This window comes from Phlebotomus papatasi, chromosome 1, assembly GCF_024763615.1.
Source record: "Phlebotomus papatasi isolate M1 chromosome 1, Ppap_2.1, whole genome shotgun sequence".
NCBI lineage: Eukaryota > Metazoa > Arthropoda > Insecta > Diptera > Psychodidae > Phlebotomus > Phlebotomus papatasi.
The window spans coordinates 81,958,029-81,977,851 of record NC_077222.1 but is presented as its reverse complement, the minus strand read 5'-3'; the positions used below and the strand labels follow the sequence as shown (position 1 = coordinate 81,977,851).

General features: G+C 36.0%; 2 protein-coding genes and 1 long non-coding RNA gene across 3 annotated transcripts; 1 reads left to right on the top strand and 2 right to left on the bottom strand.

The window, feature by feature from the left end:
- Positions 1–1,056: 1,056 nt before the first annotated feature.
- On the bottom strand, positions 1,057–1,720 carry LOC129810368 (uncharacterized). Its single transcript, XR_008752729.1, has 2 exons — positions 1,506–1,720; positions 1,057–1,394 (listed from the first exon to the last, which is right to left on the bottom strand). It is a non-coding gene; the product is annotated as an uncharacterized LOC129810368 (long non-coding RNA).
- A 9,140-nt stretch (positions 1,721–10,860) lies between these two features.
- On the top strand, positions 10,861–17,097 carry LOC129810362 (uncharacterized). The gene has a single exon (XM_055860786.1). It carries the CDS (start codon positions 11,338–11,340, stop codon positions 12,700–12,702), a length of 1,365 nt encoding a protein of 454 aa, XP_055716761.1. The 5' UTR covers positions 10,861–11,337; the 3' UTR covers positions 12,703–17,097.
- Positions 17,098–18,359: 1,262 nt separating this feature from the next.
- LOC129810361 (mediator of RNA polymerase II transcription subunit 18-like) lies at positions 18,360–19,254 on the bottom strand. The gene is made up of 2 exons (XM_055860784.1): positions 19,116–19,254; positions 18,360–19,057 (listed from the first exon to the last, which is right to left on the bottom strand). The coding sequence occupies exon 2, from the start codon at positions 19,047–19,049 to the stop codon at positions 18,411–18,413; it is 639 nt and encodes a 212-aa protein (XP_055716759.1). The 5' UTR covers positions 19,050–19,057; positions 19,116–19,254; the 3' UTR covers positions 18,360–18,410.
- Positions 19,255–19,823: the final 569 nt, after the last annotated feature.

Sequence of the window (19,823 nt, the reverse complement as noted above, 5' to 3'; positions counted from 1 at the left end):
CTCAAATTTTTCATTCTTAGCTTCTTCTGCACTTTTTTTCTCATTTTCCTTGACTTCTACCATCTCTCACCAACAGTTTCATCTTTTGGGCGATATAATGTGAAGATGCTGAAGGGAATTGAGAAAGAAAAAATTGGAATGTTTTTGTTACAATTTTGAGTTCCTGCCGAGGGAGATCTTCTCTTTTTTTTTAATTCTTTTTCGAGTAAAGAGAGAAAAATAAACAAAATCGAACCCGAGAATCGAGCTCATCCGCTTGTAAGAGTTGAAACGAGGCACGACGCCAAACTGTCTGGTTTTGAGACTTTCTGCCTTATTCCTCGGCTGTATGTGTGAATGTTTTGTGCCACAAAGGCCAAGAAAGAAGCACTCATGAATGCGTTTGTCGCTCCAACATAAATATTTTCACCAAGAGAGACTGTTTCGATCTTATACTCTGCCTCTGTTCCCGCCGTCTTCCTTCACTCCAGTTCGCTTCTTTTTTTTTGTCCAAATCGGTTTTATGTTCCAGCGCCCAACTCAAACGCCACTGATCCAATCCTCTCCTTTTCCCTCCAATCCGCCCGATCCCGCACAAGTCACCTTCATTCCCAACTGCACCCAACCGAGAATCTACAACAGCAAATGGGTGTTCTATGTGGTGTGTTTGTTTGAAGATTACAGCTCGAAATATTTCGGATAGTTAGTGAAAAGCGCCATCAAATTGAAAATCCCGGCAGGGAAGGGTTAATCGCAACCATCTGAGGAATTTTCCCTTCTCTAAATGCCTCGATGTAGTCGATTAGTCAACACCCAAAGGCTTGCCAATTGGCATCTTAAGACAATGAGGAACCTCATCCAATTTGCTTCAATTCATTTTATAATTCTTCAAGAGAGATATTAGTGTACACCTGAAGACGTCCATCAATTGACTTTTAATGTTTGTTGATAAATAAATTAATGTACCTCCAAAAAGATTCCTCCGCGAATCATGCCATTAAACGTGGTTTATGTCGTATATTTCAAGTGTCGCAAAGAACGCGATAATGGCCAGACAATGATTATCACCACAAAAGGGTCTGTTATATTTTCAATTTTATTTATCAATTTCGCAATATTTCTACAAAAATAAATCCCCACAAAGCGATGTCCTACACGGCGCTGTATGTTAACTTGCCAATTACCTGCGCTGCGTCCCATTATCTTAAAATTACCCAATGAATCACAATGCTAAGAATTTAAGTAATTCGCGTTTTGTGTGTTGTTTTTGACCACCGCCTAGGAATTGCACAAATTTTCCCGGCAAATAAAACACATCTTGATTGTGCCAATTTTAGTATGCTCAACAAGGGATCTCATCATACCGCAAGCACCTCTAAAACTGCACGCTTTTATCACCGTTGATTCATTGAAATCTAATCGACAGAGAAAAGAGACATCCATAATGAGCAACATTGACAAAAATATGGTTAATTTTGGGAAACTGGTTTAATCTGGATGTTTGGGTTTTTTTTCTTGTTCCTTACTTCGTTCTGCGTAGTCCAACTTGATACAGGCCAATTCATCACGTGGTACCATAAATTCGGTGCAATTCCTCACATGATCACCCTGATCACCGATTTTACTAGGATCGTTCAGTAAGTGGGTATTAGTATGGCAAATAAGCCCTTGGACAGTATCCCAAGGACCAAAAATGCCCACAGCAATTACAAAGATGCTCAAAAGGAATTTCATTTTAACACTAAAAGTGTATAAAACATTTGAAGAGAAACCAAGAGGGCGTTGGTGTTATCAAATGAGCGCGAGGGGTTAAACGGTCAAACGCCACATAAGATTATTGGCTGAATTTATCTGTTTATTGCCTTAATATTCCCCCAGTATAAATTCGCATGTATTGGCATCAGCAGATTTTTCAAGTGGTTTTGAATGAAAAAGAATTATTATACAGCAAGTTGAAAACTGATACTATACTCAAAACTCCTCCTATATAACTGAATGTCTTTAAATCTTTTTTTCACCTCATTTCAAGTTACCAAGAGACAAGATTTTGATTACATTATGACTGCGGCAAAATCAAAATTGCCAATTAAATTTGAGTTCCGAGAAGAATTATTGACAGTTTTGCAAATTCCTGAGTGACATAGGCCCATCAAAATGATTTCTCCTTATCGCACATCAAGTGTGCAAAATGGAACAAAATGACAAGAAACTTTGAACTTTATATGTCGAAGAAGTCGCACAAGTTGAGAAAATATATAATAATCAATTATTATTAGAAATGATCTAATAACGCTTTTTTTATTTCTCAAAAAAAGAAAACTACAAATCCAAAGTCAAAACTAACTCTACATTTTCCTACCATGAGATCGCCATGTTGCAAATCATATTCTTAACGTGTCTGCTCTACCGATCATAAGAATTAACTATCGTGTTAGAATTTTTTAGCGAGAAAGAAAACACAGACGCTGTGAAAATAGTTTCTGAGAATGGAAAATGATCTAAGTTCGAGGAACACAAAAAAAAGGAGTGAAAAAAGGCAAGTCAATCAATGAAATTAGATACAAGTCTATGCCTTTGAGCAACAAGTTCAAGATATTTTTAATGTGTTCCCCCGCCGCCCACATGCCACCCGTGGCGTCTCACTATAGAGATGAATAAAGCAAGAACAAGATGTGTGGTTCTATTTAAAGAGAAAGAGTTACACGGGATCATGCGTTAGAAGGCAAAAGCAGTGAGACATTTTCACCTGATAAATATTCTCTGCTTTGACGCAATATGTCATTAAAACTATTATTACTAACGCTTAAATATTCTCTTTAAAACTCAAAAGAAATTTTAAACAAATAGAGATTCTTAAAATGGTCTTTTTTAATGAAAAAAAAAACAGACAGTTGAAAAAGCAGGTAAAACCAGATCCATCCTTGATTTAACATTGCATTTACGATGATCAAACTATACCGTTGGAGCTTTTATCGTTATGAATACACCATTATAGTTGGGTGAAATATATAATTAATAGGTACATAGAAAATATTCTAAGAATTATTGCAATAATATATCACGCAATTAATTCTGAGATTAACATATAGATGGCATCATTGCTGTTAAATCTATTTTATACTTAGAACGTGCCAACATTTAAACGAAATCTAAGGCGATTTTATATAACAATTTGACTAAAATTTGTAATTTACATTTACACAGTAAAAAATATACTACTACTATAATAGTACTACTATAAATAGTACAAAATCGACCCTTTTAGTTGTTTAATTTAAAAATGTTTAAAAAATGCACAATTTGGTAATTTATTGTCACGTGATTGAAAATTACCACTATTATAGTTAAAAATTTTTCAACAACGTTGTTTAATTTGAAAATGTGTAAAATTTTAACATTATAATAGTGTGAGATCGGATAAATTAATTATTTAATTGCGATCTGTGCAAAATTACCCACTATTATAGTCATAAAAAATTTTCAACTATGTTTTGTAATTTAAAACTGTTGAAAAATTCTAAAAATTACCACTATTAAAGTATGATTATAGTTTTTCACAGTATTATAGTGTGAAAAAATACACAACTTTATGGTATTTTTTGTCACATGATCAAAAATTAATACTATTATAGTTTGATCATAATTTTTCACACTAGTGTGAAGCCTTATGTATTTCAACCAAAGTTGTTGATTTTTTAAACAAAAGTTGTGTAAAAAATGTAGAATTTCCATTTAAGACATATACTTCAGTAGAGATGCTTTTCATTGGGCAAAAGTCATATAGAACATCAAATATTTATATGCATAATAAGTATATCGTGAAGATCCGAGCATCAAATGTAATTATCTCGCGTTAGGGAGGATCTCGAGTACAGGAAAAAACATTACAATGTCTAAAAAGGCAAGAAAAAAGCTAAAATAAACGAAATGTAATGAAAATTCAAGAATTTTTGAGTTTACACATAAAAATTCAACAATTTTTAAATTCAACAACTCCAAATTCAACAACATTTTTGCTGTCACAGACGATTTTTTCATTGGTTATCAGGGATAAACCACTACAAAATCATAGGCGGTATTAAGATGTATCCCATCTTTTAGATTTTACAAACCATTCCCTAAAAATTAATGACAATAATTTTTTGACGTTTTTCTCTTCTTCTCTTTGTATTCAGTAGTAAATAAATAATAAAGATTTTGCTTTATCATCAACTTGCAGAGTATTTAGGGAAAATATTTTCATAATATTTGCAGAAATTAATACTGTATTATTTTTATTTAAATGTTTTGAGTACTAAGCGGTATCAAGACTACACACTGCGCCATTTGAGAGGGGATATCGTAGGTGGCGCGCATGTCGTTTTACTGTTAAAGCAAGAGCAAGAAAAACGTTCTTAAGCCAAATTATAGTGTTATTTAATGTAGTTTTCTGGTATCCAAATATGGGAAAAATGTGGAAAGGATGAGAAAAGTATTGCATTGAATTGTATTTATTATTCATCTTGAATCAAACAATTTCCACCCCCCCCCCCCCTTAAAACTATCACCTTCTTAGTGTTGTTGTTTGTTAAATTAATTTCAATACTTTGAGAGAACTGACAATAAGTCAAAAAGACTGGGGCAAAAAGTCACAAAATGTTTTGATGGTTAACGTAAAACCCGAAAGGTTTGTAATGGGCTGGATAGACCTAGACGGCTATAATTTATACTCAATGATTAGACAACATTCCCATTAGTTTTCCACTAACCCGTTTCCTGGCTTAAACCGTAATGCCCTGGACACACTTACGACTTAAACCGAGAGATGGCTTGACGTAATTATAACCAAAATAATAATCAGATTACATTTCCATCAGTTTTTGACTAATACGTCTCTCGAAGCCGAGAAACGGCTCAGTGGGAAACTGATAGAAATTTTGTCAAATAATTATTTTGATTAAATACGTTAAGCCATCTCTCGCCTTAAGACGTAAATATATCTAGGATATATAGGTCTGTCTAGGCATAATCAGCTCATTCTTATAGGAAATTTTCTGCTCTACAACTTAGCAGAACATTCTAAACCTCGATATAAAATGAACTTTTTGAGATATTTTCTGTTCTTCTTTTCGGGTTTTGCGAAGATTCTTTAAACTGCTTGGCAAATATTATCGGTCATCAAATAAGTTGTTACATTTTGTTCTCCTACCTAAATAAAAAAATGAAGTTACCGTATACTGATAGGAAGTTTATTCCTCTATAACTTTCTTACAGACCATATTCTCTATCTTGACAAGAAATAATTAAAATAATAATTGAGATCAAGCCCTCCACAATGTATATCCACCATTTTCATCTACCATTGGAACCAGAAGATCGTTCCCTAATTAATACCGTATAGATGCAGATGATTTTTCGCTCCGGGAGTGACTGCATCGCGAATTTTCGTGAGCTTTTCTTTCATTCTAACACTTAAGGATGGCTTTTACTGTTTGGACAAAATATATCGGATCCATGAAGACTATCCTTAAATATTAGATTGAAAGAAAAGTTTACGAAAAGCAGGTGTGCAAAGTCACCCGCATCTACGGTATATCTATTCATTAGGGAACGATTTTATGGTTTCAATGGTAGATTAAAATTCAATAAAATGCAATTCTAGAACAGAATGAGCAACTCTGTGTATATTTTATACGTATTAGTATTTCAAGAAAATATATCTCAACGCTACACAGTAAAAAATCGTGTAAAAAAAAATAACGTGTAATTTCCAAATTACCACTAGAAAAATTGTAAATTTTGATTTTTACCACTATTAAAATAGTAAATTTTGTGTAAAAAATAATTTGTGTAAAAATTTTCAGCGTGTAATTGAAACATGTAATTTTTACCACTATTCAAGTGGAACAGTGTCACTTAAAAAGTGGTAAATATTCAACAACGTGTAAAATTTGGTGCATGTACTCAAAAACGTGTAAAATCGCCATCATAGTTTGACAGCTGCTGGAAGCATCCACCTCGGTGAGTATTTTCCTTCGTTTTTTGAGTTTTACAGCCCCTAATTTTGCGAAAAAGACCAAATCCCTCAAGAAAAAAGTGGAATACTCCTGGTAGTGTGAATTTTCAAAGTTTTATGTGAGTGATTGTTGAAAAAATCCAGTGTTGAAATTTACGTGGCGTCACTTTCAGTTTCTTTCTACTGTGCATATTTTTCCTCGGATTTCTGGTCCAAAGGGCAGTTTTCTGCCAGTGGTGGCCCCCACAATAACCACCCCTTGTGATCATCAGTCCTTCAGTCCAATCCTTAAGAAATACAGTGTGAAAATCTGCATATATTTCAACGGGTATTGAACATGTTACAACTTGTCACAATTCCACATTCTATTCCCGGAATAGACGATTTCCCTCAGTGTTTCTACTTCGTGGGGCCCTCCTGTGCTCTTACTGAATCTCAAATCCATCACTCATTGATGCTCCCAAGTTTCAGTGAAAGTTTGGAGCGTATTTTTTCCGCTATTCAACTTCTAAGATTACGATTGTGTAGTTCCGGGAACGATATCCCTTAGTACCCTGTTTATAGGGCATTTACTTCTGTGGGTGACTTTCATTTAATTAAGCTTATTTTTTATGTACAGAGGGAACTGGATCACGGAGATGGACATCCAGGTGAAATGAAAGTATGCTGATAAAACGACTAGAAGCTGGAATGCAGCAATTAGGAAGATGCGCATGGAGGAATATCTCACGAAGGAAGCAAGCAGCCCTAAGGTTAGTTTTTTTTTCTTATCATCTACTTAATCTTTTCAAAATTGCGTTTATGTCGCTCCTGGACCTGCGAATCTTAAAATTCTATTTTCCGTCTAAAAACTGATTGTTTTTTTTCTAATTTTCAGATCACCAAAATTGCATCCTCAAAAAAGAAGTCTTTTCACATAAACGAAGCTTTTGCTGCTGGACATCGATAACCAATAAACGAAGAGGGAAAAATTGTGAAAAGAATTTTTTTTTTGGAAAAATAAAAATACACGCTAGAAATTACATGTTTTTTTTAATTTTACACGCTCCTTTTTACACATTTTTGAAAATTACATTTTCCAAATTACACGGAAAAACATTACATGCTGGAAATTACACACAAAAAAAATATTACACGCTGAATATTACACGTTTTAAAAATTACACTTTTCCCAAAATTACCACTATAATAGAGATGTCAAAAATTACCTACTATTATAGTGGTACTTATTTTTTACTGTGTACTTAATCATTGATTTCGAAAAAAGTTTTTAGAGATAAAATTTACATGTTAGATCATTGCAAAACCTTATATAATGCTTTTGACTTATCCAAATTATAAAATACTTGAAAGAAGATTCTATTGCTATGGCTTGAACAAACACTTCCTATTCAACGTATTACGCTGCTTTTTTTAATAAGTTGGCATTTTGTTGTTTGCTGTATTATTTCCAAGTATGGATTGGTCATACCAGTTTCGCTCATTGATACTGTTGTTATCCGCCATCTTCGCGTGTCGTTGATATCTGTAGCAATCTTTCATTCATTTCACAAGCTTTATCTCTAGCCTTAGCACTTTGATTCCTCAATAAAATTGCCTTATCGAAATGACACGTTGTCCAAAACAACAATTCCCGCTTTAATTTTTTTCTTCTATTTTTAGCCTGATTTCTTCACCATTTTCAGCTCGCTTTTTTCTTTGCCTTTCGACCATCTCAGTTTGGCATTTTTTTTGCCAAGTCTGCACATAATTTTGCTTAAATTGCGTATTTGAAAAATACCCATCAAGTTGACTTTTTATTTATTGTTAGAGCTCAGACAGAGATGTAAATTAAATCCCTCTTATTTCAGGTTCCTAATACCCTTCATGTTCTGAAGAGGTTATGTGGGATTTATTCTCAGATTCCATCCTATGCCCAAGAAGTTGTAAAAGCTGAGATACTTTTGGAAGCTTTAGCCAATAAAAAAATTGAGAACTAAAATTCGATTAGGAAAAAATTTAAAAGGATTTTAAAATTTAGGTCAGAAAAAAAGTGAAACCCTTATAGAAATGGGTATAAATTATATAACAGGTAAAATGTGCAGGACAACAGTGACTTTTAATTTGCAAACAGGTTTTCGAAACGATTTTGACAATTGATTAATTTTACGATTTTGAACTTTTGATGTTAATTATGTATATTAGGGACCTGTGTAGGCCCCATGCCTGTTCTAATCTTGGAACAAGCATAGATCTGATGGTCACAGATGTAGATTTAAAATATTTTATAACCCCTACAAGGAAATTTTCACTAGAAAAATATAACCTGAATCTTTCTTCAAATCTTCTGCTTCTTTTCAATAACCGTGGTTTACTTTTTTTTTAATATTAGAATTCAAAATTTCACAGATAATTTCTATATTAAGTTCAGAGCGTAGCATAGCGTTCTAAATCACAACGATAGGGAACCTGTAAAATAAATGGAGAGGGTTCGTTTCCTCGCAACCGTAGAACACTTTCAACACTTTAAAACGTTCTATAACCTCAAATATCCTACTCACATTGTAACTTACTTAATCCTCTCCGACTATTACATGGATATGGGCAATGACGTCTAGGGTAAATTAAGCTAATTCAAAACCTGCTCCAAATGGAAATTTTTCGCTACTCCAAATGGAAACCTCATTGTTTTCATGATAAATATAGTACTAAATTACTATATTTATATATTGCATTTTCTATACCACAGTTTCATTATTTAGTTAATTTTGCTCCAAATAAGGCGAAAATCCATGCATATTCACAAATTTTAATTTGTTAATTTCTCACAAAAATTAAAAGTGTACTTTTTCACCATCGAATTTTTCACCGATCGACCGTGTTTTCCAATGAAAAACACAATGAGGTGATTGTTGTTTATTCGTTTTGTTTAACATTTATGTCATATTACTGGCTAATTTTAGTTAAATTAGGTGCTAATCTTTATTGTTAATGGTGCGTAAAGTTTTCAAATGAAATAATTACCTATTTCGTGAACAAGAAGGGTTTTTCTGAAGTGTCTGCAAATGCTTCAATAGGAAACCCCGAAAATATGATTTTTTTTGGAGAGATTTTTTTTATTGTTTTAGATGAGAAAGGAGAAAAAACCAGGAATAAGTACAAATCCTGCACTCAAGAGCAACTCAACAAAGTTTTGGAAGCCTTTCGTCGCGGTTTCACTACTGTTTGTCTCCAATTAGAACATTTCCCTTGTCTCCATTTGGATTAATATGTTTCCAATACAAGCATTTTACGCTCGCGTATTTTTCTTGTATTTAAGAAGTTTTCAAATTATATCTAAAGAATTTTCACTAAACAGTAACATTCTAGAACAGTCAAGAAGCAAATTTATGTAATTCTCTTTAGAAAAAATATGAACTTAATGTGTTGAATCTTCTGTCAAAGTTAAAGCGCCTGGAAACGGTTTTGAATTAGGACATTTACCCTAATCCTATTCTACTCCTACTCGAGCCTACTCCCTTCCTAACTAATCTAATTCGGTTCAAATCGGGTAATAGTAAAAGGCTCAAGGAAAATTAGTAAAGTCTTCGAACTCTTGAATGTTCTTGCAGTCTATGACTTTTCCTTTGCCTTTATTTCTTTTTTATTTATGATATTTTCGCTAACTTTGCGGAACGATGAGACGATTGGAATGAAAATCATCAAGTAGACGCCATAAGGGGATTCAGAAAGAAGCACTTGACCAGGTACTTCAAAGACGCCAGCAGTGTGCGGTCTAGCTCTCAAGTGAAATCGATTGGTAACAATGGGGTATCGACTTATCGAGATATATATAACAAAAAACTTAGGCCAGTGATCGTGATCACCTTATCAGACATATTCCTACACATATTTTTTCTGGCTTTTCCGCTCTAAAGACCATTTTTCCTCAATGGACAAAAATATTGGCAAGTTTTTTAATGTCACGTTGGCGCAAAATACATCTAATTGATTTTTTTCGGTCATACTGGGTTCGGTGAAAATGACTCTCAAATGTGCCACCAAAAACTCTGCCTTCCATCTTTTCCCACTTTGGCATATTAGAAAAATCTCACACATTTCGATTTGGTGTGTGGCGTGTTTAAAACTCGATTTATATTAAAAGTTATAATAGCGACGCGTTGTCTGGTGCTGTTGTGCCTCAGAGCGGCGACATTCTGTCTACCTAAGTCTCTGATACACTGTTGCCACATCTCAACATGGCGCTAGACATTCCAATTTCAATTTTGCGCCATTTGCGCACATATCTCATTGCGCAGGTGCATTCAAGTCCTTTTCTATATCCTTGCGCAGTGTATTGTAAAGGATTTTGCGCGGAAATGCATATTTTATTGCTATTTTAGCTGCAATCACGATCTCAATCACAGCTTCTAGGTCTGGCAACAGTGCTTCCCCCACGACAAAACTTGTTTTACAAACGGATGTCAGACCTGAAGGCGGCCACGGTTTATTCTCTCAGCGACACAAGTTGCTATATGCTATCTTGCTCATACTTCTATTGGTTAAATTACGATGAGTTGGAATTCAGTGAAGTGGTCCGGTAACGTAAGTCTTCGCATCGGAGCACTGGTTTAATCCCCACTTTCAGGTTTCCGACACACACTCCACTGGGTGGTATGAGCGTGAATGGGATGGTGATTGGGTGGAAGTGAGATAGATAAGCTTGTTTTTTCTTGTGGCGCTGCTGCGTCGTCATTTTTAGATACAACCACACAAACACTTGTGTCACACACCCAACCTGTTGCGATCTCCCTCGCTCCCATTCATTCTTCAATTGATCGCGTCGTGTGCACACACATACAAAGTTAGGCAAGTGCGTAAGGTAGGAAAGAGGGGGTGAATGAAGGCGAGAAGTGTAGAGCCGAGTCGTCTGTTGGTCTCTCGAGAGCCGAAGCGCTAAAAACTTGTCGAGCGTCGAGCAACACGAAAGTTAGTCATAATAGAATGAGGTCCAACTTGATACGGTCGTATTCAGTGTGAAATGACTCTTTGCTGTGACAAAATCAACTCAAAATCCGTGTGTCTTCATTTTAACACTTGATCAGTACTTTCAAATTGCTGAATAACGCGAAAAGTGAGTGAATTGCAGAGGACTTTTCAGCATTTTTCCCGTGATTTTGTCCGCCCAGTGCTTCTTCTCGTGGACAACCAACGAAAGTGCCACTCCGCAAAGTGTTTTTTTTTCCTTCATTCTTTCTGCCTCTTCTCAATCGTCCGATAACTTGATTCATATACAGAGAGAGGTTTTTTTTCTACAACGTGCCTTCTCTTCTTTTTCAACTGCGATCGTGTGTGTTAGAGTGAGAAATAAGATTAAATAGACAGAGAAAAAGACACATCTCGCAATGGCGCACGGTCTATCTCCGCTTATAAAACGTGAAATTGAGTGCAAACCCTCAACGGTGCCATCATCAGGATCAACAGGATCAAATTCACCGGTTGCCGCCAAGAGTGTTACATTGAGTGGTTCAACAAAGATGGGATCTCGGCGAATCTTCACGCCACAGTTCAAACTGCAAGTGCTCGATTCATATCGTAAAGATCACGATTGCAAGGGCAACCAGAGAGCTACAGCACGAAAGTATGGTATCCATCGGAGGCAGATCCAGAAGTGGCTACAGTGTGAGTCGAATCTCAGATCGAGTGTTATGCAGGGGGGCGCTGGTGGCGCCAGAGGTGCCAGCGCCACAGCGGTGATTCGTGACTATGCTGAAGCAAGTGTGGTGCCGTCCTTGGATATCGGTAGACACAGCGTCGTCACTCTCGGTTTCTCCAACTCCACCACTGCTCCGTACACCGCAAATCCGGACACACATCACGATTCATCATCATCCAGTGTGTCCAATTCTCCAGTACCCAATATTGCACCAGTGACACCCCCAGTTATGTATCCACAACACCCTATGCCCTACAACATGCCACCGACGTCAAATTTCTCGTCCTACCATCATGAGATCCGTCACGAAGGACCCATAGATCTATCGTTGGCTCATAGGGTACGCAATGAACCATTAGATGCCCGAGTTCCAGCCGTAAAATGTGAATGGCGTCAGGAAGAGATCATCCCAATGACTCCATCCAGTGTATCCAGTCCACCACCAGTTGACCTATCCTGTCGTAACAAAAGGAAACTCTCCACGTCCTGTTCATCCGTTGCATCCTCATCTTCCTCAACATCATCCTCCCCATCACCCAACGCCGTAACACCGCCAAAAGTTGTAAAACTCTTCAAGCCATACCTCGACAGTGATGGTGAAGATGAGGCGTCAAGTGCCTATGATGATGTGGGTGACTTTAAAAAAAGTCCCACAGTTACAAATGATCCAATCATCTGGAGTAATCATCCTTGCTCATCACCGTTGCTCTATGAGAACAACAATGTTTACGCCTACGATTACAACTTCTACCCGAGCCCACCGTATCATAACATGGCGGCTGCATGCGCAGCACCGCCAACATACGGTGACTATATATTCAGCAGTTGGTCACCTGTCGACGGGGCCTACAGTTCGGGATCGGAGTCTGGGGAATGGCCAGCACATCATATAAATGCCCAACCCTACAGTGTTGACTTCAAACTAAAGGCCATCGAAACCTACTACCACGACGTATCATGTCGTGCGGACCAATGTGCCGTTCCACCTAAATTTGGCGTACCTCAACGTCAAGTGGACAAATGGCTTCAGCAGGAGGACGATCTCAGGCAGTGATTTGCCGTCGGCATCCACCTGCACAGCCCATAGAGTCTCCATCATTATACAAGTACACAAGTAAGACAAACCTATAATATTAGGCAGCAACAATCCCAACCCCAAAATATGCTCTCCTCTTCCATTACAAATTTAATTATGATAATACTATCAATAGTAGGAATTATTTAATGAAAATAGCTTTAATCTTGTAGAACTTTACTCAAACGTCTTGTCTAAAGCAGAGGTGTGCCAAGAACCGTTAAAAACCGAATAAACGTCAAAATAAGTTCTTCTTCTTCTTCTTCTTCTATTTTATGTAAGGCTGTCGGAATCACTCGGGTCCATATAGCCAAGACAAAATAAGTTCGTTCTGGTAGCGTTTTGACCATTGACGTACATGTTTCATTTGACATTTATTCGGTTTCAACAGTTCTTGCATGCCTCTGGTCTAAAGGAATAACTAGATTTGAAAATCAGGTTAGATTAAAAAAAAAAACAAAAACTTGTCAATAACCTCAAGATAATCTACTGGGAAAAATGTGATATTTTCCTCAAAAGTGCATATACCCAATGTATAATTTCAATAAGTCAATCAATGGCCTGATCAATCAATTTTTCTCAATTACACTTTCTATATTTTCGCAATTTTATTGAAATTTATTAGGGTGAAAAATTTATAAGTGACGCAATTTGAGATAAAGGTTTTATATCAGATGGTCAAAAAATGAGGAATTTCCCAAGAAAATTCAATTCACAATGGGAGTGGTTGAAAAGAAGAAAAAAAAAAGACTGATAATCCATATTGATTTCTCTGAAGACTGATTTCAGCAGGTCAATCTCTGGTTGTAAATCATTCTTTGAAAAAATTTACAAGAGCATCTTGATAATTCATTCTCAAAGGGGACAATTATTTTATAGTGTTGAGATCACACGCAATTCGGATTCACTCTAATAAGACATGAATCTCCGGAAATTCCTGAGAATCTCAACAGATTGCGCAATTTGCTGAGGAAATCTCTGAAATTTCTGATGACAAATCTTGTGAATCTCACAAATTATAGTCATTTGTTGCTTTTGTCTGATTGATTGAAATCTTGTTTTTTTAGAAAGTTGCAATGTACACCTTTTAGATCAGGAAAATTTCATGAAATTGAAATTGGAATCCCTGTCTTTCTCATACGTTTTACATATGTCTATCTCACTCTTTTGCACTCTTCTTCTTATTTTAAACATCAAACCAAATTCAATTTAGCTCAATTGGATTTGAAGTGCGAAGAATTAGATAGACATAGTGTAAAACATGAGAAAAAAAGTGATGTGAATTTCATAGTCAAAATTCACATTCTTTTCTTTCTTAAAAGTTTTGCATATATGTCCATCCTACTCTTTCGCACTCTTCTTCTTTTTTTGAACGTCACAACAAATTCAATTTAGTTCAAAGAGTACGGAGAATAAGATAAACATATAGTGAAAAACGTGTGGAAAAAAAGTGACGTGAATTTCATAGTCAAAATTCACATCTTTGTCTTTCTTAAAAGTTTAGTATATGTCTATCTCACTCTTTTGCACTCTTCTTCTTATTTTAAACATCTAAACTAATTGAATTTAGCTCAATTGGATTAGAAGTGCGAAGAATGAGACAGACATAATATAATACGTATGAGAAAGAAAGTGACATGAATTTTACAGAGTCAAAATTCACATCCTTTTCTTTCTTAAAAGCTTTGCATATGTCTATACCATTCTTTCGCACTCTTCTTCTTTTCTTGAACGTCACATCAAATTAAATTTAGTTCAATAAAATTTTGAGGCCGAAAGAATGGGATAGACTTAGGGTAAGTGTGCCACATTTCGGCATAGTTGCATATAAGCACCGAAGTCCTAAGTTTGAAATGCAATATTTTTAATTCATAGTGATATTTCTTGTTACTTCCTTTTCGGGAAGGTTGTGTGGAACCTTAAAAACTAGTTTATCATCTTTGTTTTCTTTAAATCACTTCCTAAAATATTGAAAAATTAATAAAAATATGGACATTGCTTTGGGTAGTATTCCGGCCACTTTGAGTGAAATACCGGCCACCTTTTTTCTGACCACCTTTTGTGACGCAACGGACAGAAAATTTCAAAACGTCAAGCGGAACGAGTTTAATATTTAATTTAATACGTTTATATGACCCACAAGCCCTGGGATCTTCCGTGTAATTTGTCCTGAAAACCTGAAGAGTAGCATCTCAAATTTACACGCAGATTCCCGTAGCAATTTGCTCTTGCTGAACTCTTCCAAGGCCCCTTCCACATCATCTATTTTATAGAAGCGAGGTTTTTTTTTCTCTGGACATTGTAGAACTCAGAAATTGAAAAAAACACAAAATGAATAAGAAATTTAGGAAAGCAAAAAATGTTGCCGGAATAGGCAACACTGCCTCACCGGACGCCCACAAAGTATATACTTTTTTACGCGAAATACAGGATCCAGTTGAGAAATTTCACCCGAAATTTAAAGATTGATTCATTATTAACATAAACAGAAACAATCTTTAATGAAAAGTAATCAATTTTCATGAAAAACACCGAAGGAAAACCTCTTGTACTTCACCACAAATCGTAAGACTGCTAGAAACACAATCGATCTGTCACATTTTTTGTAAGACTCTTTCCCCACTGAGTTTTTACAACGCAATTTAAATTCAAATTATAACTAAAATTTAACGGTCTTTATGTTAATACATTCTAAAATGAATACAGTAGACTCTCTCAAATTCGGGCATATGGGAACGAAATGTCAGCCGAATTAGACAGAAATTCGGGAGACAAACTTTTTGGAATGCAACGATTTTTTATTCATGTGCATATAGATATTGAGTTTACACACTCATATATAACGTAAATTGCATGGAAATCCCTCAATAATGCAAAATCACATCAAAACTAAGACAAATCATGCCAAATTTGAGCATATTTGATTCATTTGATAATCATAATCAAACTTGAAAAATGACAACAAACTTTTTTCAAATGTAACCGCTGCCCGAATTAAAAAGTAGCCCGATCTTAAAAGAGCCGCATTTGCGAGTCTACTGTAAATATTTAAAAGCGAAATGAATTCTTTGACTATTCGGAGATAATATACGTAATTTTAATTAATTTATTTCCATGGCCGAAATTACACTCAAAGTGGCCGAAATTAGAAGCCGGCCGAAATTTGGCACACTTCCCTTATGTAAATCTTTTGAGAAAGAAAGGAACGCGAATTTTGACTTCATGAAATTATAGCGACCTAAAAGGTATGGCGAAGGCATAAAAATTAAAATTTTCATAGGGATTTTCTAGATTTTTGCTAGATTTTTTTTTCTCAGTCAAAACAACACGATTAAGGATCAACTAGGGAAATTGTGGTTTCTCCAGAAACCTGACCAATTTTCCCACATACCGTGAAGCTCCCTGGGAACTTGGGTTAAAAATCCTTCAGTTAAAATGAGAGAAAATCTTTGAGGAGAAATACACCCTTCTGAGAAACCCTCACCTGACAAAAATCTCTAGAAAATCTCACCCTCTTTCTCACTCCAAAAGTGCAATAAGTAACACTCTCGAGGGGGTCAGAAGGTAAGACCCCGGACGATGAAAGAGGCGTTGACGAAAATTATGTAAATTCTGCAAGTTGAGGCACATTGCACGGAGAAGTTTGAGCCAGAAATGTGCGTGCCTGTGACAAAGAACAATTTTTTTTCTTTCGAAGGTAACACAGGTGTCTCTTGAGGGAGAGAGAGAGAATTGAGAGTCTATAAAGTGTATTTAGAATTCTCATGCTGCCTCGTGAAACTTGTCCTCAAGATACTTTTTGCTGGTTTTCAAAACAGGTACCAAGACAATTTTTCAATTTTATTTCCCGTCCATTTTTGGCAGGACTGAACATACTCTGGTGAGCAACAAGTGCTCCCAGGTGTTCATTGGATTTCATCATGAGTTCTGTGTTAATTTTTTATATTTCTTATCCCTCCCATCTGACAATTATTTGCATAAAAATTTATTAAATGAATTTTCTTGGAAGATTTCTATGAGAGGGTTGGGGGGGGGGGGGCTTTATTGGATGAGCTTGTACATATACAGGACAATTAAAAATAATTATATACTGTAAATTGGAGAAACAAAAGATAATATGTGCCTTTCACTGTAAATTCAAGTGCCAATAATTTTACAAGATATTTAAGATATTTTTTTCTTGTTTTTAAGAATTATTATTGTAATATTTGATATTTTAAGAAAGAAAAATATTATTTTAGGGTTTCCAGACAAAATTGTACAATTCTATCCAATGTTAAATGTACAACTATTTTTTAGAGAAAATATTGTAATGTTCAAGAATATTTTATGAGCATAGTATTTATGTAAATAAATGAAAAAAACATTAAATCATAGAAAGTGATCGTTTTATTTCAAACTTACTGCTATGATGGCGGACGCTGCAGATCCATAACATTTGAGAATCCTTGGGACGCCGTTGTGTTTCTTGGCGTTTTCTCTGCAAATTCCTTGCTGTTTTTCACTGAACTAGGTTAAAAATTGTCCACAGGTAAGTTCTGAATATGATTAATAGTTCCACAGTTTCTATTTGAGGAAAATAGTCCCGGAAAATTGGTAAAATTTTCAGATTTCGCGGCGACACGCACTTCTAGACGAAACACTTTTTATCATGAATTTTCACATAAATCACTGCTATCGCGCGGATTTTACACATCAATCGACACACATAAACTTTTAAAAATATGCTTTTATATAAATTTTTGCAATATTCCGGCTTTTTCCATAAGAAAATCACGTTTTTCCAAAATGTTTTTGCCAGATATTCACCTCAATGGACGAAACTCACCTCACCATTTTCGGCCACCATGTCGAAAAGAATTTCGACGTTCGAATTCGAACATAATCGAAAAAAGGACGGTTTTCACGAACATTTTATAGCACACTTTGGCTTAAGGAAAATGATGAAAATCCAGAAGAAAAACAGGATAAATGAAGATATTTACGTGTGGACTCATTAGTGAATTGTTGTAGTTCAAGTTGAAAGTGAACTTTGGAAGGGAAGCCCTTCAAAATTAAGAGTTTTCCACCGGCCATAGTTTTCAGAAAAAAGTGAATATTGTTTTGTGAAAATTGTCCCAGCTTCCTTTGATATCATCAGTGAAAACAGTGAAAAACGTTTGTGCGTGTTGCTAATTTAAGTTGCCTGTGAAAATATTGCAATTTTGGTGCGATCGCAACGGAAAATTCCCGCACAGAATTTTCCAATGACCCGAGACTCCTGAGAATTGCAGGTGAGTCGGAAAAATCCACAGAAGGCAAAAGTGAAAATTGCCTAGATAGAAATTTCCATTGTGTTGCATGAAAAATCGCCGCATTCCAATATTTTCCACTTGTTTTTCCATCTCAGTCGACTCAGTGTCTGTCTCATTCATTTTGCTGTGATGAAATCATCATATTTTCCCCCCAATAGCCTTGAGATAGATTGCAATTAATTGCAGTGGAAAAAGACACATTTTTCGCACAATTTTCATTCGATCTCATCATTTCCCCGCCTGTCCCTATGAGAGTAGAATTTTCGAGGGAATCTGCTGTATTCTCTACAATTTAGGTGTAGACAATGGTGACAAAGTGTAGACAATGAAGAACCATCCAAATTTCGGATCAAATTTAATTCTAATCCTTAAATTAGATAGAAAACTATCAGGTTAGAGGGCCCTTTTGTAGTCAATCTTCTCTAGTTGCACCAGAGGCTTGAGCTGTTCAGCCAGAATCCTCATTTCCTCCCCAATTACATCCTGTCCACTCGGTGCAAGAATCGAAAGTTCCACAAGGTAGCTCTGAGAGATAGGATCCGTGGGCTGAAGTCCACCAACTTTGAAGATCTTTGAAACTGTGATTTTCATCCTTCCCTTGCGAAACATGTATCCCCGATTGGCGTACTCAAAATCAATCCGGCAGCCCAGTTCAGTGAGAAATTCCAGCACAGACGCCGTGCAGGAAATATCAATGCTGGACCTGATCAGGGTAGGTCGGGATCGATCGCCCACTTCGGGCTGACCAATGTATCTGAGTTGAAATGGGGCATCGACATCCTGGGCCTTCCTCACTCTCAGCTGAAGCTGCTGATTCTGCCCGCGCAAACTAAAGCAGATTTCATGGTCGTGAAAGGGTTCCGGACCGGAATCCACATTGTCACATAATCCTTTGAGTCTGTGAAGAAGGTGTTCCACCTGACTGTCCAGGATGGAACCCTGAAGGAGGTACTCCTGATTCGGGATAATGTTGCATTTCAGGGCATGCGAAAGCCCCTCTATGGTACTTATCGGTGCATTCGGGACGCTCATTTCTTCACCTAAAATTATCCCAATTAAATCTTTTCCAATTCCACTCCCCAAAACGCTATTTTTTACCTTAATAACCGGTATTTTGGGTTTGTTTATCCTTCCGGGAATGTTTTGGTCATCAAGAGACTTTGACATCCCGTTCTTCTTCCTCCTCTGAATGTCAACCAGTTTCTTCGACTCGATGAAAACCTCTGCATACTTTTTGGCGCAATACATTCAAAATAACGACAATTTTTTATGTTTCTTCACTGACATGAGAGAAATCCGAAAAAGTTAAAATTACATTCCGGAAATGTTAATTTTACCCTGCAGTATTGATCCGAAATCGGTGTAAATAATACCCTTTTTAGGTGTATTAGGGGTTAAAGTTATCCTTTTTTCATGTTAATTTTACCCGTTTTACCCTTGAAAAGGTGTAAAATTAACATTAAAAAATGTTGATATATTTTTACACCTAAAAAGTGTTAAAGTTATGAAGAAAAAATGTTAATCGCACCCTCTTTTTTTCTCAGTGTTATACCAAAAATTTAATTACTTTATTTTTCCCGAAGGTAGTCAAATTCTAAAGTGAAGATTTACTCGGTAGATTTTTCGTAAAAATTGATCTTCCAAATCCCAATTCACGTTCCATTTTGAAAGCTTCCAATTGCAATTTGTACGCCCTTAGTTCTTCATTCTTGATCTGGAGCACGAGTTTCTTCCTCTCGAGCAGGATATTGGGTTCAATTGATGTCGTTTTCACTACTTTTCGCGTGAGCGTTGAAGGTGGAGAAA